Source organism: Notolabrus celidotus, chromosome 14, assembly GCF_009762535.1.
Source record: "Notolabrus celidotus isolate fNotCel1 chromosome 14, fNotCel1.pri, whole genome shotgun sequence".
Classification (NCBI taxonomy): domain Eukaryota; kingdom Metazoa; phylum Chordata; class Actinopteri; order Labriformes; family Labridae; genus Notolabrus; species Notolabrus celidotus.
In genome coordinates this window covers 30,917,745-30,937,993 of record NC_048285.1, presented here as the reverse complement: position 1 = coordinate 30,937,993, position 20,249 = coordinate 30,917,745, and the positions used below count along the sequence as shown (strand labels likewise).

Here is a 20,249-nt window from a genome sequence, read left to right as displayed (position 1 = left end):
AAAGTAAGACCTTCTCCTCGCATCAAGTCGACTTGTCGCTTTTTAAATAAGCTGACACAACTGTGACCTCAACATATAAGAGATGTTTGAACAGTTCAGAGATTGTTATGTAAGGTCGGTTAGGTAAGACATCTGAACTGCTTGGTTAGAAAGATAATGAGGTTAGCTTCAATGCGGGGTGTCTGTGCACTCAGCAGGAAGCTTTAAGAGGATGGACTTGAGTTTGGTTAGATGTAATAAAGGAACACGCTGCAGGTTCCTTTAAAATCTTTCATTAAAAGGAAAAATAAAAACATCTTTTCACAGATTTCTCCTGCTGCCATCTCCTTGCTCTTTGGCTGCCCCTTCAGAAAGTTCTGCTTTCAAAACCACAAGCTCCGTTCCTCCGACTGCAGGAACCCCTCATTACAGCACAAGCTCCCTCTTCTCATTATTTCGAGCAGGAAACTGGAAACCGCTGCAGTTTTTCTGACAGCACTGAAAATTCAGCGCCGCTTTTGTAAGAGAAAATCCTGAGAATATTCCTGAGTGCACTGTGATCCACTGAGGTTGGGGTTTGTTTGTGTGCCTGGTGACAACTTGTGTCCTGAAATCAGCTGAAAGGAAGTGTGTTTGCAGAATACACACACACACACACACACACACTAACACATGGGGATTAGCAATCATTGGAGAAAGTTGTGTGATGTATGATTCAGGTACAAAAGTGCAAAAGCAATTAGCAGGAATTTACATCAAAGCCTGAGTGATCCTCAAACCACGTTCACTACACTTCATTAAAATGCTGTACTTCTCTGTGTGTGTGTGTGTGTGTGTGTGTGTGTGTGTGTGTGTGTGTGTGTGTGTGTGTGTGTGTGTGTGTGTGTGTGTGTGTGTGTGTGTGTGTGTGTGTGTGTGTGTGAGTGTGTGTGTGTGTTCCTTTACAGTGCTGCAGTGTTGGCTAACTGAATGTTGTTTCTCTATATTTTCTAGTCTGAACAGCTGAATCAATAATCTGCTCAAGGCTACAACATTACTACCTCCACTCACTGAAGTCTATTGCACCGCACATCTCCCGTTAAGTACGTTCAGTCAGCACAAATTCTGGTGTGTGGTCTTCTCTCTAATCCATGTTTGTAAAGTTTCACTTTTGCACCTTGAGTGCAGTGATGCAACACGACAGGGGAAGTACAGAGAGGGAAACACGAATGACCAGCAACAGTCTCCTCCTAATTAAAGGCATGTACTTGGTGAAACATGTGAAGCTAGATAGCTAGATAGCTCTGGATGGCTTTCTTCAACAGTGGTTCAGCCTGAGAAATGTCTGACTTAAAGGGACGTGGTGATAATTGTGGGCCAACAGCATGGATAATGTGTTTGCATGGTAGACGTCCCGGACCTGCGACGATAGCATCTCCTGTTTTCAAGTCACCACACTTTCGGATGTAATCATTACTCTCTCTCTGGACATCAGGACCACCGGCTTCACAGAGAGCAGATGCAAGACCGCCACCATGCTGAAGCCGGGTATTAGCAGCATTCACACCCTTCCACACAGACACCTGAACGCCTGCACGCAGCATAACAGCAAACCTCGGCTGGTCTTCAGCTGTTGGCTTTCCCTGATGGGTAATGCCAAAATCCTGATCAGAATCCACGCCCTCATTGTGTTGGGAAGGGAAATTTGATTATGGGGAAAAAATGCATTTGGCATTATTTTTGACATGGGAAACATTTACTTCTTTTTTTATGATTAATCGATAATTGATCGTAAACATTTACAAAGATCGATCATGGAAAATACTTGAAATTTGCATCCCTAGCATGAACGCAATCGGGGTTGATGGCATGCAACATGTATCAGCAGCTATGAATGATCAGGTGAATATTTCCCCTCATTCTTTGTTTTCTTGTTTGATGCATTCAGTTTGAGTATTCCAGATGTGGGCTGTCCTGAGGGGGCGTTTTCTCCAGCACTAAACTTGTCATAGCTCTCCTGTAATTTAGAAACAACACTCTTCCTAAGGTCTGCACTTCAGTTTATTTTACTTTCAGTACATGTCTGATCGAGGCCTATTCTTCTGCACAGATGGTTAATCAGGAAAAATGTGAAAATGCAAATGAGCGGAGAAACAGAAATGCAAATGCTTCTATACGTGGAACGAGGGGATAGTTTGACAAGTGTGAAACGATGAAATATGGACGTTCACACTCCACTCTTTTTCTTCATCTTGACGTGTTTTTCTTTAATTTGTCTCTGGGATAAGCTAATACTTGCTGATAACGAAGGCCACGCTGATGTATCATCAGGAGCCTGCTCTCTCCCTCATTACGCTCTGTAAAGGTGTTATTCAGTCAAGCACTTAACCCCCCTGCGCGCTCCGTCCTGGTGTTGCTTGATAAAGCTCGGCTCTGGTGTGCAGCTCCCGGGTGTGGTTTTGTGTCACTGAGGGCGGCCTGCTGAGACAGAACAGCCAGCTCAGAGAAGCTAGCCTGCCAAAATGAAGGTTAAAGGAAGTAATAGCTGCAATAGCTGCAGGCGGTGGGGACGGGGAGTGCAGCAATGAGATGTGTTCTGGATTATAAATGAGAGGAGAAGGGAAGGGGTTCCCATGAGGGCAGAGGTGCTTCATGAATTCTAACTTCATCAATGAAAGAACCCTTTACCTGCTCGTTTGCCTTGAAAACAGATATTGTGGAGGTGCTGCATGTAAGGAGACTCAAAGGAGGATGGATGAGGCGTGTCTGTAGTATGTGCTCATGTATGTGTGGGAGCAGAGCCCTGACAAATGAGCAGACCACCTGATCAAACCAATTAGCTCGCTCCCCTGCAGTGAAATGAAAACAGAATACAACTGAGTCTCAACTTCAAAGGTCAGCTTCTCTCTTATCTCTGCTATCTGAGGTGGAGACAATTAACTGTGCTGGCCTAATTTAACATCAAGCCGAGGCAAAGTTTAAAGGAAAGAAGGAAGTTCAAGAACTGTTTCCACTTTGAATGCAGAGCAAGAACTAGGAATGAAAGCTCTGACTTGGTGCAGGAGTTCAAAGTTAGAATTTAATGGAAACTAGAGAACGGACGTCACACCCTGAGTGAGCACAAATAAAGCTCATATATCAACAGGCTTTGCAACCAGACAATCCATCCATAAACTTCAACTGTCCTGCAGCACCTCCACTGGCTTCCCATCAAATACCGCATCATCTTTAAGATTCTGTTTCTCACCTTCAAGGCCATCAACTACCGAGCTCCTCAGGCCCTCATTGAGCTCCTCCATTCCAAAATACCTGACCCAAGTCACCCAACTCACCCTCCCACCTGTTCACTTGACCACCATGGAGTCGAGAGCCATGGCGTAAAATTAACACCCGCCAAGCGCCAATGGTGGGTAAATAAGTTAGTTTGGTGTGTAAAACAAAAACACACACCCGCCAGTGGCCGATGGAAAATGTTGCATTGCATGTGAGGTTTTATCAGGCACTGTACTTGCGTTCTGGAGTTTTATTCATTCCCTTTGCTTGAAGAAGCACGGCGGGAAGAGCGTTTCAAGGAAGATGTACTGGCGACACATTCCCGGCGTGAAGCCACCACAAACAAAAAGGATTAAACAAAGAGGCAGGAGACGATGAAGAAGAGGAACAGACAGCTAAACGGAGTAATGTCACTGTACGACGTTTCAAAGCAACAGGAAAATCGACAAGGCTGGCCAACCTCGGTCCTGGCTGACTTACGACCCGACAAACCACATCATGAGCTGCAGCCTTTGCTGCAAACACACGAAGGACAAACAGAAGCAAAACCTATTCATTGTTGGCAGAACGAACATGAAATTTGGCCGGTAAATCTTTGGAGGTCATTAGCCAATGGCTAGATGAGGTAAAAAGTTAAAGGTGACATATCATGCAAAATGGACTTTTTAATGGTTCTTTACCTGAAATATGTGTCCCTGTCTACAAACCCCCCGAGAATGAAAAGAATCCATTCTGCCCCTGTTCTGATTTCTCCACCTTTCTGTAAATGTGTGTGAAACGAGCCGTTTCAGACTTCCGTGTTTTTGTTACGTAACAACAATATCCGGTCTGTCACGGAGTCAGAGCTCGGAGCTTGTTCAGCCCATAGACTGTATAAAATAATACTGAATCCCCCCTACGTTTTTCATTACCTGCACACATGTGTGCTAACAAGGAGCTTAGGAGGGAGGCATGCTAGTTGTAGGCTGTCTTAATAAACACAAAGGTCGGTTTCACTCCCCAGGCCTGCAGATTTGAAGATCTAGTGGATGATTTTTATTTATCATGGATAAGTGCTAGCGCTAGTTAGCATAGCCACATAGCTACATGTTCGTAGCTGTGTACCAAGACACACGTCGACATACTGACAAATAAAACAACAAGAAACACTAAATCTGTGACCAATCCTTCAGAAAGGTCCTGCTACAGGCGCCTCTCCGTCAGGATCAGATTCAGAGGGTTGAAGTAACGCGATTTCTGAGCAGCCGTGTATATTCAGCCAACATGTAAACATTAGATCAACGTGCTGGAGAGCCGAGGCACATCCACTTCCTGAGGGGGCGTGGTCAGAAGGAAAACAGCCTGTTCTGATGAGGAATGAAGAAGAGGGTTTTTCAGGCAGACCAAAATCTGATTTCAAAGTGTTTTTTTGAGCATAAACTTTAAAGACATGTTTTGGGGACCTCTTAGACCAATATATATTGATGAAAAAAGTGTGATATGTCACCTTTAATTTTACGCCCTGGTCGGGAGCCTTCAGCTGCTCGGCCCCCCGCCTCTGGAACTCTCCCCCTCTCCCACCACCTTCAAATGCCGCCTCAAAACTTGCCTTTTCCGCCAAGCCTACTCGATTAAACTTCTCTTTATGGAACTGGAATGACTTCACTTTCGTTGTTCTAGTCTTGCATTGTTATTCTGTTGTATTTATGTATTTATTCACTGTTGAGTGTTATTTACTGTTCCTATGTTGTAAGGTGACCTTGAGTGTCCAGAAAGGCGCCTATAAATACAATGTATAATTATTATTATTAACTATAAACAAAGAAACTCTGTACTGAATCTCTCAGTGCTCACAGCTCATGTGGACAAGCTCACGTCCATAAATTAATATTCCCACAGCAGCATGATGAGGGCAGTGACATCGAACAGATAGAAACAATAAATCAAGACGCAGCAGTCCCACCAGGCGGAGAGGAAACAACACATTATGTTCAGATATGAAGCCACTGGACTGTACGCTGCTTAAATTAGATTTTGGAAGTTTGGAAAGTGAAGTCTTTTTTTTTTATAAGGGTATAAAGAGAGTAAATGTTGTCTCAAATGAAAGAACTGAGGTTATTTCAGTCCTAAATTGATGTTGTTCTTTAGGAGAACCGGATCAGACCACATCCTGACTTTAATACAGAGAGACTGAAAAGATGAAGATTAGACTGCATCATTTATATGCAGGCAGAGAGAGAGAGACTCTTCTGCTGCTGCAGCTGTTACTACTGTGACTTCTTCTGCCCCCTTTTCTTCTTACAGGAATCAAACTTTAAAGTAAGAACTGAATAATGAACACTGACTCAGGCAGGTTTGTCACCATGACAACCGCAGCTCAGACTGCCATCGGGTGCCCCCTTCCTTTACTATTATTATCATGCCCGCCAAATGACCTGGATATGGTTGACGTGGTGCACAGATTGCCGTTCTAGTGAAATATTACACAGATCTGTGTGGTGACATCCATATGGACACGACATACTCTGGCTGACATAAATCTGAGGCAGCGTTCAGACGGCAGCAGTGATGATGTTTGAGACTGAATGAATGTCAGGAACATGTTATTGTGATGACTGTATTTCAATCCAAAAAAAATCAAGCCTGGACTCATTTTAAAGGTGACATATCATGCAAAATTGACTTTTTAATGGTTCTTTACCTGAAATATGTGTCCCTGGCATGTCTACAAACCCCCCAAGAATGAAAAAAATCCATTCTGCCCCTGTTTTGATTTCTACACCTTTCTGTAAATGTGTGTGAAACGAGCCGTTTCAGACTTCCGTGTTTTTGTTACGTAACAACAATATCCGGTCTGTCACGGAGTCAGAGCTCGGAGCTTGTTCAGCCCATAGACTGTATAAAATAATACTGAATCCCTCCCCCGTTTTTCATTACCTGCACACATGTGTGCTAACAAGGAGCTTAGGAGGGAGGCATGCTAGTTGTAGGCTTTCTTAATAAACGCAAAGGTCGGTTTGACTCCCCACGTCTGCAGATTTGAAGATATAGTGGATGATTTTTATTTGTCATGGATAAGTGCTAGCGCTAATTAGCATAGCCACATAGCTATATGTTCATAGCTGTAGCTGTAGCTGTAGCTGTGTACCAAGACACACGTCGACATACTGACAAATAAAACAACAAGAAACACTAAATCTGTGACCAATCCTTCATAAAAGGTCCCGCTGCCTTTCTGGCAGAGGTCGGGTTTACTCCCCACGTCTGCAGATTTGAAGATCTAGTGGATGATTTATCATGGATAAGTGCTAGCGCTAGTTAGCATAGCCACATAGCTACATGCTCGTAGCTGTGTACCAAGACACACGTCTACATACTGATAAATAAAACAACAAGAAACACTAAATCTATGACCAATCCTTCAGAAAGGTCCTGCTACAGGCGCCTCTCCGTCAGGATCAGATTCAGAGGGTTGAAGTAACGCGATCTCTGAGCAGCCGTGTATATTCAGCCAACATGTAAACATTAGATCAACGTGCTGGAGAGCCGAGGCACATCCACTTCCGGAGGGGGCGTGGTCAGAGGGAAAACAGAGTGTTCTGATGAGGAATGAAGAAAAGGACTTTTCAGGCATGCCAAAATCTGATTTCAAAGTGTTTTTTTTGAGCATAAACTTTAAATACATGTTTTTGGGACCTCTTAGACCAATATATATTGATGAAAAAAGCATGATATGTCCCCTTTAAGAGTAAACGCAACCCACTTTGTGTAGATCCACGACCCAATTTTTCAAGATATGGCAGTCATGTTTTGATCTTATAAAGACACTTCAGATTCAAGAGATACCTCAGTGCAGCTGGTTGCAGATTTTGAGTTTTATCTTTTCCATTAGAGATTATTTTCTCCCCATCTTGGTTCTTTGAGGATTTAACATTCAAGGAAGACCATGTTCTGTTGTTGTCTATTACATGTGGTGTTTTTTTTTTCTGTACTTGTTTTTTTTTATTTTTCATATTTATTTATTTCTAATTTAAGTTACATTTTTGGGGCTTTTACACCTTTAATTATAGGGGAGAGGACAGTAGATAGTGTAGGAAAGAGGGAGAGAGTGGGGGAATGACATGCAGGAATGAGGCCGCAGGCTGGATTTGAACCAACTTAACCATTAGGTCAAATCCATGCCCTATTTATTTATTTATCTTTTTATTTATTAATTAATTTATTATTTTATTTTTTTATTCATTTATTTTACCTTATTTATTTTATGTTCATCATCATTATTATTTTATTATCATATCTATTTATATATTTCCTATTTTTCATCAATTAATTTATTCACTTATCTATCTATCTATCCATCCATCCATCCATCCATCTATCTATCTATCTATCTATCTATCTATCTATCTATCTATCTATCTATCTATCTATCTATCTATCTATCTATCTATCTATCTATCTATCTATCTATCTATCTATCTATCTATCTATCTATCTATCTATCTATCTATCTATCTATCTATCTATCTATCTATCTATCTATCTATCTATCTATCTATCTATCTATCTATCCATCCATCCATCCATCCATCCATCCATCCATCCATCCATCCATCCATCCATCCATCCATCCATCCATCCATCCATCCATCCATCCATCCATCCATCTATCTATCTATCTATCTATCTATCTATCTATCTATCTATCTATCTATCTATCTATCTATCTATCTATCTATCTATCTATCTATCCATCCATCCATCCATCCATCCATCCATCCATCTATCTATCTATCTATTAATTTATTTTTGTTTTAAAGACATTTGGCATATATGTCTGGGGTTGGAAGCCTTGTATAATAAACAAACAATGTGTATAATCTGTATACGCACTCTGCACTATCTTATGGATGATGTCAAGTGCCTTAATGTACATTTTCTCTTCTATCATCTTTTTACTCCCTGATATATTGATTTTATCTTTTTTTTAAAGATGTATCTTTTGGGCGTTTTCACCTGTATCGGACAGGACAGCTGAAGAGAGAGACAGGAGATGTGGGAAGTAGAGAGTGGGGGAGGACATGCAGTGGATGGTCGAGGCTGGAATCAAGCCTGCGATCTCTGCGACAAGGGGTATGGCCTCTGTATGTGGGGCGCGGGCTTAGACCGCTAGGCCAGCAGCGCCCCTTTTATGTTTCCTTTAAAAGAAAAACATCACCTGTCTGAATGTTGAAGGTGATCATCTGTACATAATGTGAACAAACTCAAATAAACAGAGTAAACGCCACAAAGACTTCAAATTACTTTGATCATAAATCACATTCAAACTACCTCAGTGACAAATTATTCAAATTAAATCCCTCTTAAATAAAGAGACCCAGCTCATTAACTAAGACAAACATTCACTTAACTGCAAACACACCCCGAAGTTTTCAGATAATGAAGCTTCAGATGACAAAAGGAGGATGTCCTCTCGGCTCTTTGTGGGAGTATTCATGATAGAAAACAGGATATGTTGAAACATTTAAAAAATGATATTAAACTAAACAGAAAAAGGCCAGAACTTGAAGAGAGTTAATCTCTGAGTGTGAGCATTAGGTTGTTTGTTCAGCATGCTCCCTTGATGTTTAAATTGGTGGACTGCCAGGAAGATTAACGAGGAAGATGCTGATGTTTTGCTTTCATCTGAAATATTTAGGGATGTCTCACGGCCTTGAAGTGGGATTTAAGGGAAATTTTGCCAATTAAATTTCCATTAAATTCAACTCCCAGCATGGACATACAGCAGGACTTTGTTTCTGAGATGTTTATGCTCATTTTTAAAGCTTTGACTGTGCAGACGTGAGGAGTCGCAGATGATGGGGGCGTGTGGTAGGTGATAACATGTGCTAAGACTTTAATTTCCTTATTTCTGTAATTAAACAGCCGGCTGGAAAATCATTAAAGAGGAGCAAATAAGACGGGGTCGCTCTCAGATGAATATCAAAGCTCAGTGAAGCAAAAAGGGACATTTACAGAGAAACACTGAATCAAGATGGTGCAATGATAGAGTAATAATTACAGATAATTTAAAAATTAACTGAGATGGAAACAAGCTGCTGCTTAACCTTACCTTGACCTCCACAAAGTCCGGCTGACCCATAGCTATGAGCTCAGAGTAGGCCTGCATCTCCTCCACGTTCCAGGCCTTCACCAGGGTCAGTCTGTACACCGTCCTCTGTCTCTGAAGGGAGACAAGGGAGACCAGGTTTTAGAAACAGGTTGAAAAGAGCAACAACATGATACTGATGAAGAATACTTTTGTTATATCTAGTATATTTGAGTTTAACCTCTTCTATATCTTGCTCTTGAACATCCTCTTTCAATGAAACATTTTAAAGGTGACATATCACGCTTTTTTCATCAATATATATTGGTCTAAGAGGTCCCCAAAACATGTCTTTAAAGTTTATGCTCAAAAAAACACTTTGAAATCAGATTTTGGTCTGCCTGAAAAGCCCTCTTCTTCAGTCCTCCTCAGAACACTCTGTTTTCTCTCTGACCACGCCCCCTCAGGAAGTGGATGTGCCTCGGCTCTCCAGCACGTTGATCTAATGTTTACATGTTGGCTGAATATACACGGCTGCTCACAGACCCGCGTTATTTCAACCCTCTGAATCTGATCCAGAATCTGATCCTGACGGAGAGGCGCCTGTAGCAGGACCTTTCTGAACCATTGGTCACAGATTTAGTGTTTCTTGTTGTTTTATTTATTAGTATGTCCACGTGTGTCTTGGTACACAGCTACAGCTATGAACATGTAGCTATGTGGCTATGCTAACTAGTGCAAGCACTTATCCATGATAAATAAAAATCATCCACTAGATCTTCAAATCTGCAGACGTGGGGAGTAAAACCGACCTCTACCAGAAAGGCAGCGGGACCTTTTCTGAAGGATTGGTCACAGATTTAGTGTTTCTTGTTGTTTTATTTGTCAGTATGTCGACGTGTGTCTTGGTACAGGGCTACAGCTACGAACATGTAGCTATGTAGCTATGCTAACTAGCGCTAGCACTTATCCGTGATGAATAAAAAATCATCCACTAGATGTTCAAATCTGCAGACGTGGGGAGTAAAACCGACCTTTGTGTTTATTAAGACAGCCTACAACTAGCATGCCTCCCTCCTAAGCTCCTTGTTGGCACATATTTGTGCAGGTAATGAAAAACGGAGGAGGGGATTCAGTATTATTTTATACAGTCTATGGGCTGAACAAGCTCCGAGCTCTGACTCCGTGACAGACCGGATATTGTTGTTACGTAACAAAAACACGGAAGTCTGAAACGGCTCGTTTCAGACACATTTACAGAAAGGTGGAGAAATCAGAACAGGGGCAGAATGGATTCTTTTCATTCTCGGGGGGTTTGTAGACAGGGACACATATTTCAGGTAGAGAACCATTAAAAAGTCTATTTTGCATGATATGTCACCTTTAAAGCAACACTTTTTGTTCTGAGAAATGTAGTACCTCTACCTCAGTAGAAAGCCACATTTTTATTACTTCATTCAAAGCATAGTAGGTACTCTATAAACTAGAATCAGAAGAGCCTCTATAAGTTGCGTGTTTGGATGATCTCAACCATGAAATTAAAAAAAGTGACTGTCCCTTCTTTGACAAAGATTCATGCTGTGTGTGTTATTTACCTAAGTCTGCTGTCACTGCTATTTTCTTGCACATTCATATAAAACCACTAGTTCTAGATAGGAGAGTTTTAGTGAGTGTTTTGAAAGTAGACAGGTTGGGGCACTTTTGAATGTTTCGTGGTAAGGTGTTCTAGAGGATGGGGGCGGCGACAGAGAAAGCTCTGTCCCCCCCAGGTTCGGTGCTTGGTGTCAGGTGGTAGGGAGAGGAGGTGGGCGTTGGAGGATCGGAGGTTACAGGAGGGTGTGTGATGGCGGAGCAGGTCGGTGAGGTAAGAGGGGGCCTGGTTATGGAGGAGGATCTCAAATGTATGCGCTGTTTGATAGGGAGCCAGGGGGGGTTTTGGAGGACAGGGGTGATGTGGTCTCAGGAGCGGGTGTGGGTGAGCAGGCGGGCGGGCGGCAGAGTTCTGGATATATCATAGTTTGTTGAGTTGTTTTGAGGGAAGGCCATAGAAGATATTGCAGTAATCGAGTCTGGGAGGGATAAAGGCGTGGATCAGGGTTTCGGCGGCGGAGAAGAAGAGGTATGTTATTATTCAACTCTCACATTCCAGTATTTCATCCTCAGGTATTTCTCATATTGACGTTCACTCCTGTTTGTTATCAGTAACATCTGTCCTCATCAGACAGCACAGCAGCTCACAGCTGTCCTGTCAACCACCTGCTTCCTGTCTGCTTTATGCATGCTTACAAACAGCCCAACAACTGCTGCAGCAGACCTGCATATGTTCAGGATTTGCCGAGCTGGAGTGAATGATGAGAGTCTGAGGCACAGCATATTTACTGAAACAGTGTCTGCTGTGTGACACTGTGTTTCAGATCACACACTTTGCTGTGTGAGCAAAAAAAAAGAAAAATGCTACAATCTGCATGTGCACCATGCCTCTGAAGGGGTTATATTGTTTGCATTTTGAAAGTATTTCTTCTTAAGTTGCAGAAACTCCCTTTGCATTTCATCTCACAATTAAAGAGGCAGTGCAAAATAATCTACACTTGCAGCCACTCTGGTTGACACAGGTCTTTACAATGTGGGCTTTATGTTTCCATGCACTTCATCTACTATAAATTTAATTTTCATGCAGGCTTTCTATGTGTTGTTTGTGCTTAAAATTAGATATATGACTGGACTATTTATGGCATATAACTAATAAACTGATGCAAGATCCATCTTTGGCTTTGGATTCAATCATACCCTAACTTTAATTAACTTTCCCTGCATATAGAGGAAGCAGTGCCCACAGCTCTGTGGTCTAAATTCAGGCTATTGTTGTTTCTAAAGAGAAGGTGGAGGAGGATTACTGAAGCTGTAGCTGGAAGGAACAAAGACAAGCGGATGAGATGAAAGAAGGTGAGTTGTGAGGACAGAACATAAAAAACGATAACATAAAGAAACAGGTAGATGACGATGGTAGTAGACAGAGCTCCCTCCCTATCTCACTGGGAGGTTATCTATAAACACAAGCTCCTTTCAGCCCAGCAGGGAAGGGGATAATTGGCCGGTGGGAAGTAGGAAGGTGAGGTATTTCAAGCTGTCTTCATTCCAAATCCGACACCAAGGCACAACTCTATCAATCCCCCCAGCACACTGACAGCGAGGCCAGGTGGAGGAGAGGAGGAGAGCTGTCACACGGAGAGCTAAGAGGAGAGGGGGGGGGGGGATAAGAGCTCAGGAAGGATGAAGATAGAGCCCACCGTGAAATGGAGACTTAGGAATCTGGAGCTGAGGCAGGGACACGGGGCAGAGAGGGAGTTTATTTTGGGAAACTGGGAAGCTGCGTAGAAAAAGCACATTATCAGACTGCAGAGCACATGGCCCACATGGATGCAGACTCGACACATTCTGGGGTGTGGAAGCAAATTAATTGACATTGCTTAATAACAACAAACGCTTTTATGGATGAATGTGGAGTAAAAGTGTGTTTTTAAAGTCATGAAAGTTAAATGACTGAAGAGTGGTTTGGAGAATTTAACTTTCAGATTAAATATTTAACTCATTTATAAAATATGCAATAAAACATCCCTGCTTGAATATGCCAAAGAGCAAACGATGTCCTGCTATGCCTTCTTCCATTTTATCTTCATTTAACAACCATTACCCACCATGCAAATCCATCAGAACCGGGTACTTTAGTGAAGTTACAGAAAAGAATAAGCAAAATATCAAGCCTTTGAATTTAGTCCGCTTCCACAATGAGCTTCAGTTTAAGTGACAGATCAAAAGACCGGAGCTGTGATTCAAATTATAACTCTTCAAACCCATCACGCTAACTCAAAGGAACCCGTATCGTCATGCCAGATATCAACTGGAATCAATTCAGGAGGAGAGAGGCTGCTAAGTGCGTCTATGTGGAATATAATTAAAATCTGTGCTGACATTTCCACAGAGCAGAGTTCAGAGAAGAGGTGTCATCGCTGCTTTGTTTAACGTGTGGAGTGGACATGAGACTGCTGAACGACTCTTCTTCCAGAGCAGTCATTCTTGTCTTCTGACCTCTTAAAGGACTTCACACTACGCTGTCACCTTCTCTCCTAAACACACACTCATGCAGTGTTTGCAGAGGCCGTGTCAGGCTGCTTATCAGGACCTTTTTAACTCAAACATTAGTGGCTGAACTTTCAGGACTGATTTGTGTGTTACAACCATGCGGCAACCTCAGGTCGTGAGAATTGAAGCCAATGCAGAAGTGTTAAAAACTGCAGTTCATTGCATGTCAGCCTCTTTACCGTGACAGAAGTTAGGTTGAGTTCAGCATATCCAATCATACACTCTATACAAAATGGATGTCATCTCGCTTGGCTTGAAGTGAGGCCGCCACAAAAACTGCTCCCCCTAGTGGCTGTCTGCAGTATAGGTCAAAAACTCTGTCTCCTCAATTTGGTCGCACTTTAAAAAATAAATACACGTTGTATGAATGTTTCTCACATGTGTATGCTGTGTTGATATGTAGTTAGTATTTGACTGTTTTGTGTTCAAGGACTCTTTTTTCTGAAAAGTTTCTCTTTCATTAGTTATTAGAGGTTAAAAAAACGTGGTTTTACATCCGGGTTTACTTTGATTGACAAAGTTTAGTTAATTTATTCACACACATCATCACAAAACATGCATGTATATATTTTCAGAAAACATTTTCACAATGGTTGGATGTGTGGAAAGGGGTGACCTCAAGGAAGCTGTTTAAAGCTTCTAATAGGGGGCCCAATATCCCACAAATAAAGTGGCAACAGATGAGATACAACAACAACATAATAATAAACAGATGGGTTTTGAGTTTGGATTTAAAATGTGGGAGTGAGTCAGTATTACAGAGGTCAGGTGGGAGAGAGTTCCAGAGCTGGGGAGCAGAGCGGCTGAAGGCTCTGCTCCCCATGGTAACAAGGCGAGCAGGGGGGGGACAGTGAGGTGGATGGAGGAGGAGGATCTGAGGGTGCGGACGGGTGTGGCAGTATGGAGGAGGTCAGAGAGATATGGAGGGGCGAGGTTGGTTGGATTTGAAGGTGAGGAGAAGTATTTTGTAGTTGATCCGGTGTGTGATGGGGAGCCAGTGGAGCTGTTGCAGGATGGGTGTGATGTGGTGGATGGAGGCGGTGCTTGTGATGATACGGGCGGCTGAATTTTGAACCAGTTGAAGTTTATGGAGGGTTTTGTGGGGGAGACCAAACAGAAGGGGGTTGCAATAGTCCAAACGGGAGGTGATAAGGCTGTGAATAAGAATGGCGGTGGAGTGGGGAGTGAGTGAAGGACGGAGACGGTTAATATTGCGGAGGTGAAAGTAGGCGGAGCGGGTGACGTGGTTGATATGGGAGGTGAAGGAGAGGGTGCTGTCGAGGATGACACCCAGACTCTTAACCTGAGGGGAGGGGAAGAGGGGCAAGTTGTCGATGGGAATAGAGAAATTATGGAGTTTGTTTAGTGGAGATTTTGTGCCAATTAGAAGAAGACATACTAACAGACAAATAACAAACACACAACAGACAATCCCAATATTGTGGTGACAAATAAAATAGTGGGTGCATTGATATGATCAGTAAATTAATCAGAAATTGTCAGAAGTTGCAATTTTAGCTTTTTCTTGAAGATGGAGATGGAATGTGACATTTTTAACCCATTGTCGATTTGAACCCCTTGTTTAACCCTACTGTGCAGACTCTGGCTGCAGAAAATTTACAAGATGGCAGCGTTCTGGAACGGGATATTTTGGCTTCAAAACCGTACAATGGGAAAAGGTGGAGCGACGCTGTCCATTATATTTACAGTCTATGTTTCCAATATGATTCTAGCCAATGATTGGCTTCAAAACAGCGCTTCAGAAACAGATGGGTGACGTCACGGATACTACGTCCATTATCTATACAGTCTATGGTTTCAACATGTAGGAAGCAGGAGCCAGGGATCAAGCTAATGCTAATCTTCAGATAAAGGGACAACCCGCTCTACCTCTGAGCCACTATCATCCCATGCATAGCTTGAAAAAGAAATGCTGCTTCTCCAACTCCTCTGATTGTGTTGAGGTACTCAAAATAACGAGATCCTTGGAGGTGTGCAGTGAAAGTGCCTGAGGGCCAAAGTGTCCGTCTGCAGGACTCTGTGATGATAACATGTTCTTGATTATCAGCAGCAAACATTAGATATGCATGATGTTGGCTTCTCATAAATGTTCAAGTAGAAAACATGGATACATCTGCATCTAATCAGGTTGTAGAAGGACTTCTGCAGCAGAGGGAGGTCTCTGAGATGTTTGAGTTCTTTGCTGTTATAAGCATCATGTATGGATGCAGTGAAGACTAACAGACTTTGCAAAGAGCAGACAGAAAAACAAGTTTGCAATGACAGTGTTTACTGTATGGGTATTGATCTGTCCCCTCATGCTGATCGTACTCATCGGCCTGTGGTGAAAACGGTGATCTAGAAGCAATAAGAGCGCAATGATCCATCGCCGGTGATTTGTCTCAGACTGTGCCGTTAAAGACACCTCACGCTGGGTGATAATGTATTTGTCCATCGCCTGCTAAAGCATTAAACAATAGGAAGAGGACCAATAACGGATGGGTGTAATCGAGGCTCTCTTTAAGAGGCTTCACAGCTTACATCTTTCTCAAGGTTGTTCCATAATAACACCTAAGCACTTTCTTTTTTCCTACACTTTGGCTTTTTAGGGAACACTAACCGAGGGAATCGATTTACACGAGAGGTCTGATGGCTCGATGCGGGCTGCGATAATGGACTTCCTCTGCTCTGGAATGATGAAAAGGCACACAAGGTTATTGGATGCACTTTTTTTAAAAACCGCTATAAGAGTAACACCTAATAGAAATGTACACCTCTGAAGGTAGACAGGGTGGCTTATCAACTCTGATAAGCTGCCGTTAAAAGTTCCAAGAATCAATAAAATTCTGCCCTTCTCAACTTAAGGGAAGTGTGGAGGGGTTTTCAAGGCTACCTGACATTTGCTGGCATCTTGCAGCCATTGCATTAGAAGTTGGCGAACACAGAGGACATCTCAATCTGTGGGCTGCACCGTGGTGAGGTAAGTGCTGTCACCTCACAGCGAGAAGGTTTCCTGTTCCAATCCTCCCTCCTGTGCCGGCGCAGGAGCAGCTTGCATGTTCCCCTCACGGTCCAAAAAAACATGCTCATGAGGTCAACTGGTGACTCTAAATTGCCCAAAGAAGTGAGAGTGTCTGGCTGTTTGCTTCGATATGTGAGCCCTAAGGTGTGCCCCACCTTTCGCCTAATAGCAGCTGGGATAGACTCCAGCCCCCCCGCAGGCTGGAAGGGATGAGCAGTGGATGATGGATCTCAATCTGTGCTCTCTGAGAGGAGCTAATCAGGCAGCAGCTTTTATCTGATCCACTCTAAACCTGAAAAGATGACTCTGCAGAAGATGGAAGAATGTGCCACCTCTGAAAGTCTGATCCTGAGTCAGAGATAAGAAATTGTTTTTATTAGAATTCACAAAAACTGTGAATTTATTCACAGTTTTCATAGAAGGGAACTTTTGTTGGTGAGATCTTCGGCTGTTTTGGAGCGTCAGTCTGTTTTCAGGACGGGGTGAGATTGAAGTGTACTGTGGAATGTGAAAGGGATAAAGTGTCTTTGTGATTTTAAATTTGATCCTAAATGTTTAACAGAATACTCTTCTGGTGAGCAGCATTTAAACATTTACAACATAATGCTTCAAACAAAGGGAGTGAAATTTTGCTCTGAGCATGCCAAAGCCAAAAAATCCACATAATGCTCTCCAGTTATTGTTGATAAGTGGAATCTCTTGTATTCATGTGTGGTCAACTCAAGCATTTCTCAGTTCTCCCAGAGAGTCCACTAACATGTCATCATGAGCTCTCCATCACACAGAGGATCAATGACTGTGCCTTGACATGACTCATATTTGGAGTCTGGCAGTCTATTCTGATTAAATGTGAACTTGGTGTTGAGTTAAGGCAAAGTGAAGGTAGACAGGATGAAGAATGAGAACATGGATATGACCTTAGGTGTGAAAACATGCAGCATATGCATTCCTGTCCTGCACCTTTCAGCACCAACGTTACATGAAGGGAAAACTCCCTGCTTGGACTTTGGCTGTGAAGGTCAATATGTTGCAAAATGCACAAGCTTGTAGATTTGATGTGAGAACCTGCAGAATATGATTTGAGAACTTGTGGATCAAAAATCTGAACTTGTATGTTTCATTTTTCACTTGTAAAAAAAATTCACACACCTGAGCTGAATTTGAAGTTACAGGAAAAAAAGTAACTACATGGGAGCTTGTGGAAAAAATATGAACTTGTATTTTGAAAATTTTCACTTGTAAAAAATATTCACACAACCGTGTTCTGAATGTGAAGTCACACAAAAAATATTCACACGTGTAGATTGATATTTACAACCACAACTCAGTGATTACAACCTCTCAAATCGGTCCCTATAACTTCACAAATGTGCTTTCTTGTATTTCAAAGTGAAGAATCTGCACGCTTGACTTTTGCAACATTTCTTGCGATAACGTGTTGCGAACATAGACTGTATAACATATGGACGTAGTATCGATGACGTCACCCATCTGTTCCTGAGAGCTGTTTTGAAGCAAATCGACGGCAGCAGCCATATTGGAAATGCGGAACTCAACCAGGCAGAGTGTGACGTAGTGTGAGTCTCTTAGCCAATGGCTGTGTGTTCCCGACCGGGAGTCACGTCAGTCATGTCCTTATTTGGGCAAAACTCATAATCTTAATATCTTCTTAACCGTCACGTTAGAAAAAAATTCACCCCCCGTACAGTGTGTGCCATTAGAGAGATTAGCTTTGTAGGGCCAAGCCGTTTTTTGAACCAGGCTGTAAACATGTTTATTAATGCTGCAAAGATCGTCTTTTTCCCATTCATATCAATGTGGTTTCCGGTGTTTCTGCAGCCAGCCTCAAGCGGATTTTCGATGTATTGCAGTTTATATCACTTCCGCATTGGCTTCATCGTTTGAGACCGGAGTTTGCCGCTTGGTTGCGAAACAAACTTGCACTTGGAGCCGTGGGGGGTGAGAGGTCAGGTGAGGGGTTAACCAATCAGAAATCAGAAGACGAAGCGCTGTTTTGCTCTGCTGTCCTCCTGCAGCTAGGCACCGCTTTATGACTCCACTATGGCTCACCAACCCAGGGTAAGTTTATAACAAAAGCTACGTTTTGGTAGATTAGCACTATGATTGAGCACTCAATAAACGGACGCCACCATAAATATCAATAATAATATTCAAAATGCAAGTTCACATTTTTTCCACATTCTCCCATGTAGTTATTTTTTTTCTGTAACTTCAAATTCAGTTCACATGTGTGTGGATTTTTTTAGGTGAAAAATGAAACATACAAGTTCATATTTTTGATCCACAAGTTTTCAAATCATATTCTTCAGGTTCCAACATCAAGTCTACAAGCTCGTGCATTTTGCAACATATTTACCTTCATATTTGGCACCTTAAAGCTTCTGACTCTGCAGAGCTGCTGCCAATAGTTTGCCTGAGTTACCCTATTCAAAGCAGAAGTTAACTACATTTTGAAAACTGTCCAAAATGTGCATTCACTGACAGCGATCATGCATAAAACATAGAGTATTAATCTGCAGAGAGAGGAGAGGAAGAGAGGAAATAATCATATGTTTTTTTAACAGCTCAAGTCTCAAACTACTGCTCAGCGTACCTTTTCTCCCAGCGCTCTGAGGCTGTCCAGGAAGCGAGGCCAGAAGTCTTTGAAAAGTGGTCTGTCAATCTTTTTCAGACTGTCTTTGGTGCTGGCATCCACGCTGACATAGAGCTGGGTAACTGGCACCAGGTTCCTGTTAAAGACAGAAGATACAGAGGAGAAAGGAGGAGAAGGATGATAAGGTCGTTCATGAGGGAGATGGTGTTGAACTTAGGAAGGCATTAAAGGAAACAGAACAGAATGATAAACTTTTCATGTCATCAAACCCTTAAATATCTTGAAGTAAACACATTCCTGTGTGTGTCAGCTCCCTGAAGCAGACTTGTTTCAGAGCTGAATACAGATCTGCACTCCGCTCTGCCTCCCCTCCTCTAGACTTTTACACATGCATGCAACAACATGAAATCAAACACTTTGTGTGATCGTGCCAAATGCAACAAATCAGTTGCTTGGGCTCGTGTTTGTTAATTGGGGGGGCGAGGGAGGAGAGGGGAAGGAGCCGTATAAAACTAGGAGTGCTTCTCATCAATATTAAACGAGGAGAGACATTAACGTATTTGCTAGAAGCTGCCCTCTGGCACAATCTGTAAGAGCAGGAGAATGCACCAGAATAGTAAACAGACACAAATACGTATAAAACATTCACACAACTAAAACAGGAATAGCATTACCCTTTTCTCTTTTATGTGTCTTTAATGGGAGATACATTTATTTGTTAGAAGAGAAGACATAGTGAAGAAGGCAGAAGTAACCAGTATTGTCTTCATGCAATAAGACAAGAGTTAGCTCCGTCTATTTCTGGTGACTGTACAGAATATTCACAGACAAGAGGCTCAAACTGCAGCAGCTCATCGTGAACCAGACAGGAGAAAATAGCTGACAGCTGCTGTCTTTGCCTTAAATCTGCATGATCATATTAAGTCAGACTGTCACACACAAGTTAGCTGACACACCGGCGATGTCAGACTCGGTGTGTCGAGCTGCAAAACTTCAAGATGGGGTGACGGCGCCAGATTTGAGGTTAAAGGGCATCGAGGGGGACAGAGGTAAACATCAGGATATGAAAATTTAATGTTAAAGCCAAATGTAGAGAGTAGGGATGTGAACAATTAATTGAGTATTGATTACCCAAACTAACTACGTACAACAAACATCTTTTTTTTTTACATAAA

The 20,249-nt window shown here is 42.3% G+C and overlaps 1 protein-coding gene across 1 annotated transcript in view; it reads right to left on the bottom strand.

Annotated features, from left to right (window-relative positions):
* Positions 1-20,249, bottom strand: part of tyw1 (tRNA-yW synthesizing protein 1 homolog (S. cerevisiae)) — a 92,319-nt gene that overhangs the window by 24,850 nt on the left and 47,220 nt on the right. The window contains exons 13-14 of the mRNA XM_034700880.1: positions 19,075-19,210; positions 9,323-9,433 (exon numbers count right to left, since the gene is read on the bottom strand). Coding sequence (XP_034556771.1) covers positions 9,323-9,433; positions 19,075-19,210 — 247 coding nt within the window. The remainder of the gene's footprint in view (positions 1-9,322; positions 9,434-19,074; positions 19,211-20,249) is intronic.